General features: G+C 43.5%; 1 protein-coding gene across 1 annotated transcript in view; it reads left to right on the top strand.

Annotated features, from left to right (window-relative positions):
- Positions 1 to 16,236, top strand: part of LOC119184768 (protein O-mannosyl-transferase TMTC1) — a 38,843-nt gene that overhangs the window by 13,728 nt on the left and 8,879 nt on the right. Inside the window, exons 5-13 of the mRNA XM_075884258.1 lie at positions 1,360 to 1,463; positions 2,683 to 2,884; positions 4,597 to 4,772; positions 10,698 to 10,865; positions 11,018 to 11,131; positions 11,613 to 11,756; positions 13,765 to 13,976; positions 14,911 to 15,046; positions 16,001 to 16,145. Coding sequence (XP_075740373.1) covers positions 1,360 to 1,463; positions 2,683 to 2,884; positions 4,597 to 4,772; positions 10,698 to 10,865; positions 11,018 to 11,131; positions 11,613 to 11,756; positions 13,765 to 13,976; positions 14,911 to 15,046; positions 16,001 to 16,145 — 1,401 coding nt within the window. The remainder of the gene's footprint in view (positions 1 to 1,359; positions 1,464 to 2,682; positions 2,885 to 4,596; positions 4,773 to 10,697; positions 10,866 to 11,017; positions 11,132 to 11,612; positions 11,757 to 13,764; positions 13,977 to 14,910; positions 15,047 to 16,000; positions 16,146 to 16,236) is intronic.

Below are 16,236 nucleotides of genomic sequence, written 5' to 3' on the forward strand. Positions count from 1 at the left end.
CGAGATCTACGAAATGAATGAGTCACGTTGAGCTCTGAAAGTTTCGATCATCTGGTGTTCATTTATATGGAACTGACATCACACAGTTGCCTATGCAGGTGCCAGGCGATTCGCCTGCATTGAACTGTGACGTTTCAGCCAGGATTGATCTTTCGTGTTAGCAGCCAATCTCTGTAATCCCTGTACAACCAAGAGAAATGTAATTACTTGTCACCAATACTAGCTAACAAACGCTACTCCCTAGCGTAGTACAAAAGGAATAGGTCCCGTGGCAGTGCCTGTGCCGATTACAACCAGGCAAAATGTCTTTACTGGTCATTATTACTGGCTAAAAAACTCTACTCAGTAGCCTAGTACAAAAGGAATAGGACCCCTGGCAGTGAGTATGACGATTTCTTATCGCGCATATGGCCTACACGCTTTTCTAAAGCAACGAATGGCGATCGATAAACGGCGCAGTTTGGAACCATCCGCGAGTAGATCTGCCTCGCATCAGAACAATAGCGTTGCCATGCTGTGCAGGAGTGATAGAACAAAGCGAAACAGTCGCTATTGTTTTAGTCAAGCTTCCCTCGATGAGTAAACGTCCACGCGTACTTGTATGCTCTGGATCTTGCTTTCTTGTATGGCCAGTATGCGCTAGTGATGCGTAGTCACTTCCTGAAATTTGTAAGAATAGCATGGCGATATCACAATTCTCGATCCTGTCTAGCTCGCCATATTTTCCCGTGTTTGCTCACTTTCCATTAACTCTACAGCGGGAACAAGATTGTTTCGCATGAAATTCCGTGTGTTGCCGGCGTCAATAGTTATAAAAAAACCGTGTTTTCTGGTAATGAAAACTTCAGAAAGATGCAGGTGAACGAAACAATGAAAATAATGATAATCACAGTGATTCCTATACACGTGCTGCCTCATAAAGTGCAATGTTGTCACAACCAAAATGTGACTGAAGTATCGGCTAATAGACGTAGAAGGTTTACTGTTTTTTTTGTTCTTTAAAAGAAATTATTAGGTTCTCTCAAAAAGAAATTAAGTATACCAGCAAGCAAACAATTTCTGCCGTATAACTCATGGCTTCCGACCGAATAGCGTCAACAAACCAAGGCTCTGTACCTTTATTTGTTCCTTCACATGACATATATTTATCAACTGCCCACCTTTTCAATGTGAGAAATGTCTACTAGTTTAGTCCATAGACTGGCGCAACTCCCCGGTGGATGGAAATTGTTGTCTTGAATGAACCCAGGAAATTTATGACGTTTTCGGAGCAATCACTGGCAGAAACTAAAGCAAGGAAAGCACTAGACAATAACATCTATTGCGCTAATATATTGTTTTTTTTATTTCTATGTGCAGACGATATTGCTCCTATGCTTCAGGATATGCATTTTGCGAGGAAGCTTTCCTGATTTTTCTGAGATGGACAACCCTGCAGCCTTCTCCTCGATGCGTACAATCAGGTGAACGTACCTTTCAAATGCGGCTAGTGGTAGTAAGAAAGTATCCTGAATCATTATGTGTTATTACAAATGCTATACCGGCTTATAACTATTATTATACCCTTTTATTATCAGCAAGTGCACTTTTCCGCACTGTACATACCCTCAACTAGTGCCGGCATCTTTCTGGTCGAGACTAACTCCTAGTTGCACGCGCTGGAGCTTGTCGGTAACGCCTTATTATATCAAGAGAGGAAAGTCAATATTTTTGATGTCCTAGCGCAATTAAACTTTGCACGAAGAACCTTTGTGCAGTAACTGCCTATCCACCATTAGTTTTGATAGCTTGCTTTACAGTTATGAAAAGTGTCTATTGTATCACCGTATTGCAGACCCATCGCTTAGCAAAATATATCTGAGATCGGCGGTCTTTATTAGGGGGCAAGCGGTTCCTTGTATAGAAAAGAACAAGATTGCATTAGTGTCAATAGTCGAAAACTAAATTCTTACAATGTTTTCGCTCGTAGTCATTATAAAATCCCGTATCCTGTATCTCGAACATTTAGAATATATAAAAAACTTGCGATAAGTCACAGAGATAAAGTTAAGATTTTGAAATGCAAGTCTTGCGTTACTTAGTATAAGATGTTACTTTGAAATGATAGAGAGGGACAGCATTATCAAAATACAAGCATTTTGAATTGCGCATCTTGAATCATTCTTCAATAGTCCACTGTTGATTCCAGGATGGCGAACGTGATGCTTCATAATAAAAAAATCAGAGAGAAAAAGTCACGCAAAAAACCAAACAAACAAAATCGGGGATGGAGGAACGCGATGAAAATTGAGTGCAGAACATTTATGTATGTTTAAATATTAACTGCAGAGTTCCGAGTAATATTTAATTCTCCAGTAAACATTTTTATATATGCTGCAGTTTTTATAACTTCACTAATGTATATGTCTGTGTATAGATAGAGCTTTGTGTAGTAAAAATACTTAAGAGTTTTTTTGGTTACTACCAACTCCAAAAAACAATACTCCAGCACAACGGTATACTCAATTATTGGCACCTACATAAAAAAATTGAGCACCTGCTAACATCCTAAATTCACTTCACAGAGAGTAGGGAGCGTATTGACAGCACTGCACAAACAATATTAGGTGACGACGCTCATTTTAGGATAAGCCTTGCAAATGCATGTCGCCCATCCTGATCCCTTCCTTTTCTTTACGACAGGCTACTGACTTACAGCTACTTGTGTGCCTTCAATGCCTGGCTCTTGCTGTGTCCGCGCACCCTGTCATATGATTGGCAGATGGGCAGTATACCTCTCGTGACATCGCCGTGCGACTGCAGAAATCTGGCTACACTGGCGTTACTCACTTCGCTATTGGCTCTTGGCTGGCGGATTTTGACGAGATTGAAAAGAAAAAGCAGCGTGAGTTGCCATTACGTTTTATGATTCTCATTCTGTGGCCCTTGCCTAGAAACGGAGTAGCAATGAGTTAACTTCAATTTCATGTATGTTTTGTTTTGGGGGGGGGGGCACTAGAATGGCAATTTTTGTGATGATCTTGGTGCTACTAAGATCATGCCTTCACCTAACGATTGTTCTATATGTCCTCCATGAAAACGTTTAATTATTATGTTTGTTTCGCTAGGTCGAACAAACCGAAATTTCAAATACGTAAAGCACTATATGGCGTCGGTTTACGAGAAACCATCACGAGATCAACCACCATTACCATCACGAGGTCAACGTGTATACGGTCTTGTAGCGAGCGTGTAGCCAACATGCATTCAGTCCAGCTGGCCAGTTTGCTTATTCTGCTCACAACTGAGGGCAGTGGCGTTTAAGCCTGCTTGCGCGAACTTCCTGTATGATATGTTCCAGGGAAGCTCGACATTGCTATATTTATTCGCAGATGGTTCTTCGATACTTGTCCTTCTAGAGGGTCACGAGATAAATCGTCCATTAGCTGGGTTTTTTGTACAACCGGCCAACAAGTTTCCCCATGACTGGACCAGTAGGTTCAAGAGTACATTTATACACTGCTTCATTCTTCTGTCTTGAAGAAAATAAATGAATGAAGGTGAATGGCTATGCACATACATTTGTAATGGGGCGAACTTTCGTTTCCTTATGTTCTTCACTATTTTATGTCCTGTACGATAAAAAAATTGAAGTCACAGAATTTTCTCAAAAATATTATATTGGCCGTTTTGGCAGTAAGACAGTCAGTGATTTCAATAACACCGATTAAACATTCACAATCATAAACTTATAGCAGGCTTGCTCATCATAAAAGCAAGAACAACACCTTTACTACCTGAGATGAAAGCAACATTTAAGGGCAAAAGTAATTATGAAGGCAGAGTGTGCAAATAAAAACACAAATAAAGGAAACAAGACAACACAAACGCCGTCTGATTCCTTCTGTTGCTTCCCAGTCTGCACGTGTTACCTTTTCTGTGATAAGTCCTTACTGATTAGTTCGACTTTCTGCCACTTTGAGTATTACCTTTATCATATGTACACGTGTGCGTGAGTGTATTTGTGTTCTTGCATGTGTGTGTCTTCAGGCGAAACATTTAAGGGGCGAAGCCCCTTAAGGCGTGTTTAGCTCGTCACCTGTATGTATGCATGTATGTAGTAACCACCTCAAAGCATATCCACGAAGTGAATGATGATGAGTCGGGTGAAGCTTCGGGGGGTTTCATCGGCAAACAGTAAATCATCCGCCACCTGCGTCTGTCCGTCGTCTGTCTGTCTGACACACGGAGGAGCACACGCACGGATTAATGCACGGATGGAGGGATGGACGGACGCAAGGACGAACACACGGATGAACGCACAGCCACATGGACAGATGGATAAATGGACGTACGGACGGACGCGCGGACAGACAGACGCACGGATAGACGAATTAATGCATGGACAGACGCATTGACGGACGGATGCAAGAACGAACGGATGGACGCGAGCGCTGACAAGCTGACGGACGCTTCGCCCCACTCGTCATCATTCACTCCGTGTATATGGTGTGATTTTTTGTAACCATAAACTAAGCGCAATTGTCATCGACATCAGCATGATAGAATTGTTTGAGAACTTTAAGCGATTGGTATCATTTTATGTGACGCATGAAGCCTGCCAGTGGATCAAGAGAACAACAATGTTACTACAACAACACTGAGCACCCGCGCGACCCTTCATTAAGACTACTGGTGCCCCTGCTCCTGACTGTGCTGCCATTCCTTCCGGCGTCCAACCTGTTCGTGACCGTCGGCTTCGTCGTAGCTGAGAGAGTCCTCTACATTCCTAGGTACGCAATACTTTTTAACAGCGCACATGATAGTAATCGTATGTGTACCTATGATAGCTGATAACGAATGGTGTTCAAAAAGCGGAATGATACGATTGAATCTGATATGTAAAAAATAACTTTTATATATGAATTGAACCGTGCAAAACGTCTTTCAAGAAGACGTTGCAGCCTTTACCTAGTGGCGAAAAGCTGCAACTATCAGTGAAACTGCTTTTTTACCAAGCTTATGCTAGTAATGCCAAATATTTGCGAGATATCCTATGTTTTCGCTAGAAGTAATAACTATGCCCAGACATGCCTAGACATGTCCCGTTCCTATCTGTTACCTGATGTGATTTTAGTAAGGTCACTCTACTGTTATGCGGTCTATGAAGCTAACATGCCACGTGAGTAGCGATTACGAGTTTTATATATGACGGCAACATGAGACGTAACTGGCTGTGATGCGATGCAGCCTGATATCAGCCACCCGACTATTTGCTACGTCTTTTTAGTCATGCGACTAGGCATAGCACAATTTTCGGTGACGCGAGTGTTTTTCAATAAGTGTTGACAAAGAGAGGTGACGTGAGCGTTATATGATGTTCAGTCATGTGACTTTGTTCCGTGGTTACAGTTAGGTGAGCGAGCTTTACGTGATGTTACGCAATTTTAGTCACGTGACAGATTATATTGTGAAGGTATATAATATTCAGTCGCTTAACAGACTCGCCCGTCTTAGGTTTTGCATTCCACATCAGAAAAAAAAGAAACTCAGCGATCGTGCTATGGGAGCGAAGCGAAAGTTGAAAGATATTGAGCAAGCGTGTACCTGCTCAGAGTGATCATTCCTGTTTGCACTATTTGGACAAGGAAAAGCTTAAAGAGCTCCACGCTGGGAAATATAAAGTATGTTTGTGAACAGTCCACTTTCATTTTTGACGTAGTCACCGCACTCTGTGAAGAATTTGGCACCGCATTCACTAAAAAGCGCGCGGATAATAGCGAAGCATAAAACAATAATTAGAATAAATAGCGGAATCAAAACTTTATAACTCTGGCAAGTGGGTTCATTTCATGCGGTGTGCGTACGCCATCGCCGGTGGGCAATTTATTTAATTCCTATATACCTTCAAAAAGGCTTTTCGGGCAGTGGGTACCTTTGCCACATTAACTCTAAATATACAACGAAGCACCCTTTACAGGCAACTCCACAACGATCACAATTATAGAGAAAGCTGGTGAACAAGTAGAAACACTGAACTGTTGTCATATTAGTCTCACGCGAAAGAGCCAAGTAACAGTTTAACATGGCTTCTTTATTCGTGAAAAAAATTAGGAATGCGGCAACGTTTACTTCAACACAACAGACGAACAAAATAACCATCCTCAATCTTAATCACCGCTTTGATGCATTGCTGGACTCAAGCGTAATTCGCGTTCCGTATGAAACTGACATTTTAATTGAATAATTTTTAATACCTATGCAAACATATTGTTGTTTATTTCGTTTTTCATTTAATAATATTTTTTCGTCTGGGTGTGCAACTGTTTTTTACGGGCAGCTGACGCAAGATTTTCCTGCTCTCTTCTCGCAATACGATGCTTCTCATGATCAAGCAAACAAAATGAGGAACGTAGCGTTTGTCTCCTGTGAACAAGCTTGTTGGCCTACTTGCGTTATATATGAGCTTCCATGTTTCTAAAACTTCACAACATAGTTCCCAACCTATGTGTCTGCGTTGATGCCTTGTACCCCGCGTTAATTTCAACAGCGCAAGTTAAAAACACACGTACATATCAGTTGCAAGATGTCTAAACAGTAAGTATCACTGCAGCGATACCTCCTGTTCAAGGACTCTTTCATCGCTTTAAGTTACCATGTTGCCCTGTACCTCTAAAGCTCAGAGCAGCTTGGGAACTTTGCATGTTCACGGGAGGTGTGTGTTTCGGAGGCATTTGAATCGCCTCTGTTGGAGGTACTCAAGAGGAAGCTTGCTCTAACATACAGACAAGCACTTGTAAATGTTTCTGTGTCTTCAGTCGAACTACTGTCATACGAAGAACTGCAACGCACCTTATTTTTTAACGCCAGATTACCCGTCTTGGTTCCTACATCGATATCACGTAAACTTCACGAGCACGAACTGTGCTAAATTTTATTCCGCGGTTTTCTGTGAGCATATTAGAATTTTCGATACGTTCTTTGACGTGGTCGTGTTTCTCCATTCTGTACGACGTTCACCCAGCAATTTCACTGCCGCGTTTTGTTGTGAACACGCACGCACAAGTAGCTTCGTAGTTTCTTCAAACATAGAGAAAATGCAAACGGCTCTTTCACTAAAAAATATATCAAGAAGGAAAAAAGCAGATAGACCTTTTTTTTACGTGATGTCAATTCCTAGGTAATTGCATTCTCAGCTGTTTTAGTAAATTCCCGGTATGGTCGTTCGGCGCCGTCACTGTCATTCTCTTTTTTCTGGCGAGTTCCTGCTTACGTATTTTTGGGACAATTATTTTCTACTCTGTGCAGTAAGATATTCGCTTACTGCAGTTTCATTATTACTGAGACTCTTCAGCAGCGTTCCACGCAGATGGTATTTTGCTGTCTCGAACCAACTTGCGCTTGCGTTGCCAACAAAAGCATACAATACACAGCTCAGTACCTATTCTTGGGGCTTCGGAAAAAGGCGCTTAACACTTCAGAGTATATTCTCGGTACTCTACTATGGGCGAGCTGAAAGCCGTTCCTTCAGCATCACCACCTTAATGAGAGTGCGGAGATATTTCGCCGCATATTCGATTGCAGTTAGTATTGTGTGTGTATTCACATATTCTTTTCGCAGATTTCTGTTATTTTGCGTATACAGCCTTCGAACCGATTACTGCCCTTACTCTCCCTTGTTGGTCCTAATGACTCCAATGTCTCCTGCTTGCTAATTGCTATAAAAATCACTGATGGCTTCGCTTGGTTGTTGGGCGATCTGAGAAAAACGCAAGAATGTTCAGATTTTTATTTAGCTATTTAGTTCATTTTTTTTACTTCACCGATTCCGTATTCTTTGCGCTAATGCCTCAAACACAGAGATTATTTTTTTTTCATTTTTAGATACAACGTGAATGTGTAGCGAACATAAGTGTAAGGCGGTAACATGAAAATAAAAACATGCATGTCACGCACTGCGTGACTTACTTTCCTCGCGCATGGTGCGCTTGCGATTAGTTGGCTACACTGATGTACAACAAAAATGGTATTCTGTGACGCGACTACAAGCCAAATGTAACTGACTGGTGGTAACATGAAAAAAGTCATATGCATGTCATGAACAACATTTAGATGACACGCCTACGGTGTGCTTGTGACCGGTTAGCTAGCTTGATATGCTCTAAAATTGTTATTACCTGACGCGTTTGTGAGACGAACATAAATAACAAGTTCTAACATAAAATTCATGCCACGTTTATTATGTATGGCATGACTTGCGTCGCAGTATATTGGTGCGTTTTTCGGAGTTGTGTTACCAGGATATATATATAAAAGTTGGTATGGCATAACATCAGTGCACGACGAACGTAAGCGGCCGGTCATGCATGACCAGGTCATCTACGTACGTTCATATGGGTTTTTGTTCCATTGTGTTGTATTATAACTGTTTTGCTGTGGAGAGTTTGAGGTGCATATTGCCTTGGCTCCTTCATATCAACAAGTTCTGCAGCAAAAAAAATTAAAAAAATAAATACTTAACAATACCCGAAAGTGAACAATCAGCAAAAAAAAAACAAAAAACGCATATTAGCATGTTTAAACTAGTTGAAATAACGTGTGAATGAACTGTGTTGTTGCAGCAGTTCACACTGTCATAAAAGGTTCCAACGCAAATTTTTCCAATTCTACTCTCAGTTAATATACTAATAGATCATTTCATAAATAACAACCCCTGGACCATCACAAACGCTCATCCAGCCCGGTTCCCACTAAGAAGTCTGTCAGGACCTATAGGTTTCATTCGCGTGGTGTATATATTATGTTTCTCATGCATTTGGGCATGACAAACATGTGATATGCCGAGTGTTCAAATTCAAGCTTAATGGTTTTTTTTTTAAATTCAGCTCTAGGAAGAACATAAAATCTATTTTCGCAGATACGTTACGCATCCAGGGGGACACAAATTGATACAATAGTGGTGGGTGTCAGTGGAAAAATTATTTGGATTCAATAATTAACTTTTCAGGGATCGCATTGAGTGAACAATTTTGTATTTAGAAGTGAGAGACGGTTGCGTTTCTACAAAATTACACGTTGTAAAAATTCTTCTAGCATGCCTGTGCTCCGAGATATTGCGTGGAAACCTAGTTTTGCTTAGCGTGACTACACGTGCAAGACAGTCAGCACTGGCGCGAACCTACTTTCCGAAGGGCCACGGTAGTTACGTGCATCGTTTATTCTGACAATAAGTCGAGGGCATTGGTAAAGATGATAACGGTTGCCCTTCTACTACAGGTTGGCGACACCAAGCTACGGCTGTTTGTCACATCGGTAAAAAAACATTCCACTAATATTCACCGCCCTGCATGCTAATGATGCAAAGTACAATTGAACCTTACCGCGGAATACCTCGGAGCACAGATATGCTAGAGGAATTCTTCCACGTGTAAATGTTTCGAAACGCAACTGCCTCAAATGTTTCAATACAAAACTCTCTGCTTACTGTAGTCATTGAAAAGCTAATTACTAATGGCAACTTCGGGAAAGCACACCGGTTCACACCAGTGCGTCTGTACACATTCGATTAATTGCACCGGTGCGCACCAACCATTTTCGGCAACCGAAACGCACCTTGTTCGGGAACTTTTTTTTGTTGCTCCGAGGTCTTCCGAAAAAATTTGTGGAGTGACGCTGTGTAATCCCAGCCTTCGTTGAGTGCCACGCGCGTAGCAGACGATCAGCAGACGACGCGCAACGGCTGGTATGGCGACAGCAAGAAAGATAGCACGACTCGAATTTATGGAGGCTTGTTTGCTCAGTTCATTTGATGACGACAGTAAAGATGAAATTTTGCTAAGCTTGGTGACCAGGCACACCGATGAAGTACTGAAAGTTCGCAATTTCATGGGGGAAACCGTCATGCTCTAGTCCGACGTCGACGTGAGTAATTTTATACATACATATACTTTAAAAGTGTGTGGACTGGAGAATATTGGCCCTATTCATAGCGGAAAAAAGCACTCACTGTGTAGCAGACGATGCAAAAAGCAAGACGGAGCACAGGAAGGCGCAAATTCAAAGCGCGCGCGTTACACTAGGTGGCGCTAGCAGTGCGCACCAAAGTGGTCCATTTTGTCTTCGGTATTTCCATTTGCCCCTCCACAGAACTGGGGCGTTCTGCCTTTTTCGGTTTTGGGGAAATTATAGACTGCTCCGGGGCACGATTCCGAAGATGCTGTAGATCCTAGCTGATTGGGACATTGAGAGCTACCATTATTGTCTATAGAACCCCCTGGATACATAAGTGTTCTCCGAAGGCGGTTTTCATGTTCTTCCTTGGGCTGAAATTTAAGAAAACCATAAAGCAAAACTTCGAACACCCGGATTAGGGAACTAGATCTCAAAACACGAATGACTTCATTTGCAACCAAATACGAAATAAGCAATGTATGGGACTCTGTACTGGCTGCTTCCCATCACATTGATTCCCAGACGGTTCTTTTTTTACACAAAACGCTGCGTATGATTCAGCTTTTCGCGTTGCGCTCGGCTCGTCAAGCAATCAGTATGTTTTAGAGACATCAATGTGAGCTTCTCATATTACGAAGTTGGCATAGATATGACACAACTGTTGACTTTTATTCGTTTGCCATCGTAATGTGTGGTTTCTTCTTTGATGTTCCATTTAAATATTAGATACTGCAGAGTTTGCTGCACTGGAATTCTCCTTATTACAGCATCGGCATGTCCTTGTTGGTTGCCGAAGGGCTGGGCCGCCTTCACATGCGGTGCTCTAGAGTGCTCCGGTGGTGCTCTACGAGCATCTGCTTCATTCTGGTGCTGCTGTTCGCGGCCCGTACCTGGAACAGGAATAGCGTGTGGGCATCCAGGGAGGCCCTGTTCGAGTGGGTGAAATTCATTTTGATTTCACGTGCAGTTCATTTTTGTTTCACATCCATTGTTCGCTAATTGTAGAACGCGAATTAACCTTGCACACTTTCTTTTTTTTCGTTCAGCATATGTACATTAGGTGAATGATGCATTCTGCTTGTTCCAGATCTGGTGTAAGGGACCTTCCAGGAAACGCAAAGGTGCATTACAATTACGCTAATCTGCAGAAGGACATTGGTAACTCGGATATGGCCATCAAGCACTACCGGCTGGCAATTGCGTGAGTTCTCGGTCGCTGTAAACTTTGCTCAACGTTTCTTATATACAGTGTTTTTATCAGGAAGCATTCTTCAGTTGGGGCTTATTCTTTTTTTTATGCATGAAGTGGTTCTCGCTCTTTTTGTCAGCAAACGTCGCGTGATATTGAGAAGAAAAAGAGAGCACCACAAACCGAGTACTCAAACGATACCACCCGAACCATAAAATGAGGCATGCAGGTTCTTACACGACGTAATACGGGCATTCGCACGAGGTCTACCGGCCAAAGAGGCTATTTCTTCAATATGGTCTGTGGCCAATAATCCTTTCAACAGGATTGCATTACTTGCTCTTGTTGAGGCCCTCACAAACGAGAAAAATATTTATTTTTACTGCGATTCCTGAAGCCTTTGCTTGCGCTGCTGAGGACGCAGAATAGTTTACCACGCAATAGGGCGTAAGGCGACACGGTGATCTCTAAACAATTCTTCCGCTTCCCGCAGGTTGTGGCCAAATCACGCCAGTGCTCACAATAACTTGGGCACTGTGCTGACGTCAGCGGAGGAATCTGAACACCACTTCCGGTACGCCTTGCACGTCAATGCAAACCACCCAGGGGCTCATTTCAACCTGGCGAATATCTACAGGTACGTGTGGATTTCGTAGCAAGGTGTGGGTGTAGAGAGGTTAAAAACGGAGAGGAAAGAGGCGCACTTGCAACGAAACATTAATTTTTGTTGATTGTACATATAAAATCATGAAACCAAATTCACAGCATATCCACGGAATGCGTGATGAAGAGTGGGGCGAAGCATCCATCAATCCGTCCGTGCTTCCGTCCGTGTGTCCATCCGTCCGTACGTGCGCCAGTTCGTGCACACGTTCGTGCGTCAGTCCGTGCGTCAGTCAATCCGTTCGAGTGTTCTTCGTCCGTCCCGTTCGTCCCGTCCGTCTGTCTGTCTGTCTGCCTGCCTGCCCGCCTGCCTGCCTGCACGCCCGCCCGCCTGCCTGCCTGCCTGCCTGCCTGCCTGCCTGCCTGCCTGCCGGCCTGCCTGCCTGCCGGCCTGCCTGCCTGCCGGCCTGCCTGCCTGCCTGTCCATCCGTCCGTGCGGTCGTCCGTCCATCTAGTAAACACTTCAAGTACCGCCATCTCGCTTCTTTTTATCATATATTCATCATATACAATTAGCGCCATCCAGCAGACAATTCAACGACTAAACGATAGTATGTATCACATTTCTGCTGTCAGAGCTTTGTTAACACCGAGCGCGTGATGACGACGCCGTGCTACGTTTTTCGTAACATGTAAACATGCGTATATGTGCCCGAGGGCGGGTATGTGCCACTGATATGCGGGTATGTCAACGAAGATAATCCTCCTTGGGGTATGTGCCACAGGTTACGTACTACCACAACAGAATGCACAAGCCATGCCATAAGGAGCTTCGCCCCTAAAACACTTCTTCATACAGCAAAAAAATGACCGCGTATTTGCCTGCTTCATAACGGTGTCGAAAGAGAATAGTCCTCTGCTTGCCTTGCTACATGAATCTTGGTCTCAATCTTGGCTACCCATGATCCTCTGTTCTTGTACCATTTCTGTACGGCTTCGGTATTGCTCCAGCTAAGGTGCGCAATAGGCTGACGCGCACTTTATTCTTTAATGAAGGGCCGAGTTGCTTCATGTGTCACTATTTAACGTACGCTTACGTTCATTCTGACGCTTGTTCAGGTGCCGTCTAGTTTGACGTACACCAGTCACGCAGTGTGCGTCAACCGACTGCACACGGAAGCTGGAGAAGACGCCAGAGCTTTGAAGATATGGCAAATAGACAAAAACGAGAGTTGTTTGCAATTATTGCTTCAATAAATTGGGCAGAAAACACACCGGCAAGCCGCCTGTTGCTTTATTGTACTGTGAGATAGACTATCTTCACGACTAGTGCGATGCGTTGGTATGTTTTTTGTTTTTTTTTCGCTATGTGCAATGTTATTGGTAACACGTGATGTTTCCGTTGCTTTATGTTGGCAATTCACTGAAAGTGTGGTCAAGTTAAAGTCAAATAAAACAGAGGAGTGCCCGGTCCCCGCCTCGAAAAATGAAGCCCGAACAGGGTCAACCCGCTTGTGGCACTGCGGTCGGTAGTCTGCGTTGTGTCATCGTCTTAACAGTTGCGGGTGGATCCGAAGGGGTAAAGTGTCCGCTTCCCACTTGAAATGTCCGAGTTGAACTCGCAACTGTAGATGGAGCAATTTTATTCTTAGTGTCACTTGTACAGCTATATTGATTTGGCTTTGTTTCTTGAATGCTATTTTAGTGCGCTACGCATTGCAAAAAAAAAACTGCGCAAAATTTTAGGTAATGAAAATGATGGTGATAAGTGGAGTTTAACGTCCTGGAACCACCATATGGTTCAGAGAGACGCCGTAGTGTAGGTCTCCGAAAATTCTGACCACCTGGGTTTCTTTAACGTGCACCCAAATCTGAGCACACGGGTCTGCATCATTTTTGCCTCCATCGAAACTGCTGTCACCACTGCCGGGATTCATTCCTGCAACCTGCAGGTCAGCAGCCGAGTACCTTAGTCACTGGACCACCATGCTGTGGCGAAAAAAGGAGAAACTTGATAGTTAGCGTTCTTTACCCACGTGCAGCAAGCAAGGCCAAAAGGACGTCGCAAGAGCCCTGCTGGAACGTGCGGTGGAGCTTGATCCAGACTTCTGCGAGGCGTACTCGTCGCTTGCGGCCCTCATGGCTGAGAAAGGTGACCTGGCTGAAGCAGAGAGGTTGCACCAGATGGCGTTGCGCAGTGGTGACCGAAATGCGGATGCCCGCAACAACTACGGCACATTCCTTCAGTCACATGGTGAGGCCTGCTGTACTGTGACTTCTATTCATTTATAATAAATTCATAGTCATGCTATGCATAAATTAATAGCTAAATCACTGGTAACTCGTCTTGTAAACTGTATCTAAGCCAAATCAGCCAAACACTTTAAAATTGTTAATGCAACGTATCACAAGATTTGATATTGATTTGTATGTGTGGTTTAACGTCCCAAAACCACCATATGGTTTAGAGAGACGCCGCAGCGTAGCCCTCCGAAAATTCCGACCACCTGGGGTTCTTTAACGTGCACCCAAATCTGAACACACAGGCCTACACATTTTTCGCTTCCATTGAAAATGCATTCACTGTTGCCGGGATTTAATCCTGCGACCTGTAGGTCAGCATCCGAGTACGTTAGCCACTAGACCACCGCAGTGAGGCAACGTATGACAAGTTTCCTGAGGTCCCATTTCAACGTACAGGTGACAATTATACCCTAGCGCAGGGTAGCCAGCCAGTCTAATAACTGGCTAACCTCCCTGTCTTTCCGCTTAAACTTTCTTCCTCCTCCTTTTTCCTAATAGGACGGCTGGACGCATTTCCTGATTCAATATTCAGACGTTATATTTTTACCACGTCCTCCGACCTTTCTAACGGTATAAACATGATATGGTGCAGGAGCGGTAAAATAATGTAGCGTTTGGAGGCGCTGCTACATGGCACGTTTGTCGATAATAATTTCAAACAGCGAACTTGGAAATTCCAAGCGAGCAGAAATTGCTGAAAAGACAGATTGTAGAGTTGTTCAACGAAAACGGCTGCTGGTACTGAAGTATATACCTGCCGCTTCGCACAAATGACACCCTGGTTTTATAATTTTTCATTTCTAATATAATTCAGATTACTTGTAGCGATATTCTGTCTTTTGATGTTTTTATTCAAGTAATCATGGATATGCTTTTTTGTGCAGGTCGTGCTGAGGAGGCCATGGCACAGTATGAGCAAGCTCTCGACATCCAGCAAAACCACACCGTGGCACTATTGAACGCAGCTAGAAGCCTTCACAGCATGAACCTCAACATGCAGGCCGAGAGTCTCTACAAGAGGTCAGACAGTATACCAACAGCCGACCTTGGTGCATAGAACTACATTAACTTATCAATTTCCCGGTTGTTGTGACAACATACTGACCACATGTCATAACAGCTGACCTAAAAAGAGGATCAATTGATTAAATTTCCTGGCCGGTTCTTTTGCAACATATACATATTACTGATGCCACTGAACCATCAGAACCACGCCCAGTGCCTCAAATCAATAGTTTCTTACGTTTTCGATTCAGCGGGCCAAGCCGCGGTAGAACTTTAAGAAAGGTGAGCGTTGGTTGAAAACGTCGCAAGCCAAATATTCTCAGCATAGACCGATGTTATTGAAGGCCACTAGCTGGTCCATGTTGTTAGAGGGAAAATCTGAACAAGATACCGTCACTGAGCGTTCGTGTTCCAGTGATGGCTTCCTTACGAGACGCTTCCTCGTAGTTAACATAATGTAATGTATTACTCGTGTTTTACGTAATACTTTCCTTGACTTGTCTTTGTAGGAACTGCGCATCGATGATCCCTAGTGCTTTCTAGCCTTTCAGATAGCACTAGTGTTACAATTAGTGCTTCAGATGTATTTAGTAGGTAACACTGATGTTGCCTTAATATTCACGTTGTCAATTTGAATAAATGAGCTGCTGAGTGACATCTACCATAGCATGACATCACGAGTATCAGGGAGTGAGATTTCCAACCATGTTTCAAAACCTTGGCTTCCTACAAAATAACTTTTGACACACCGTTTCAGAGTTGTTTTTCATCGTATATACCAATGATGGTGTAGAGCAAATGTGGGACGGTCGCTTTTAAGAAAAACTGGTGATTTCATCGGAAGAAGCCTCACTAAACGTACGTTGCCGTGAAGCCAGCACCATGCACACTATATGTGAATTTGGCATACTGGTCGAATTTTTGCAGTTTCAGCTTCTCTGATAACATTTGTTCATCTTTAACGGACAGGGCCCTCGCTGTTGAGCCGGATCCACAGGTTATGGACAACCTGGCTGTGTTCTACGTCAACGCCGGCCGCCTGGCCGAAGCAAGAGAGCTGTTCGAGGATATTCACAGGCGTTTCCCGGAGCACCGTGAAAGCAAGGTTCACCATGTGAGTCACGGACGCCAAGCGAAACTTCAATTCTACCAATTAAATATTTGTAGCACTTGTATGTGGCATCGTTAGGCAACGCGCACTGCTC

This window comes from Rhipicephalus microplus, unplaced genomic scaffold, assembly GCF_043290135.1.
Source record: "Rhipicephalus microplus isolate Deutch F79 unplaced genomic scaffold, USDA_Rmic scaffold_25, whole genome shotgun sequence".
NCBI classification, from domain to species: domain Eukaryota; kingdom Metazoa; phylum Arthropoda; class Arachnida; order Ixodida; family Ixodidae; genus Rhipicephalus; species Rhipicephalus microplus.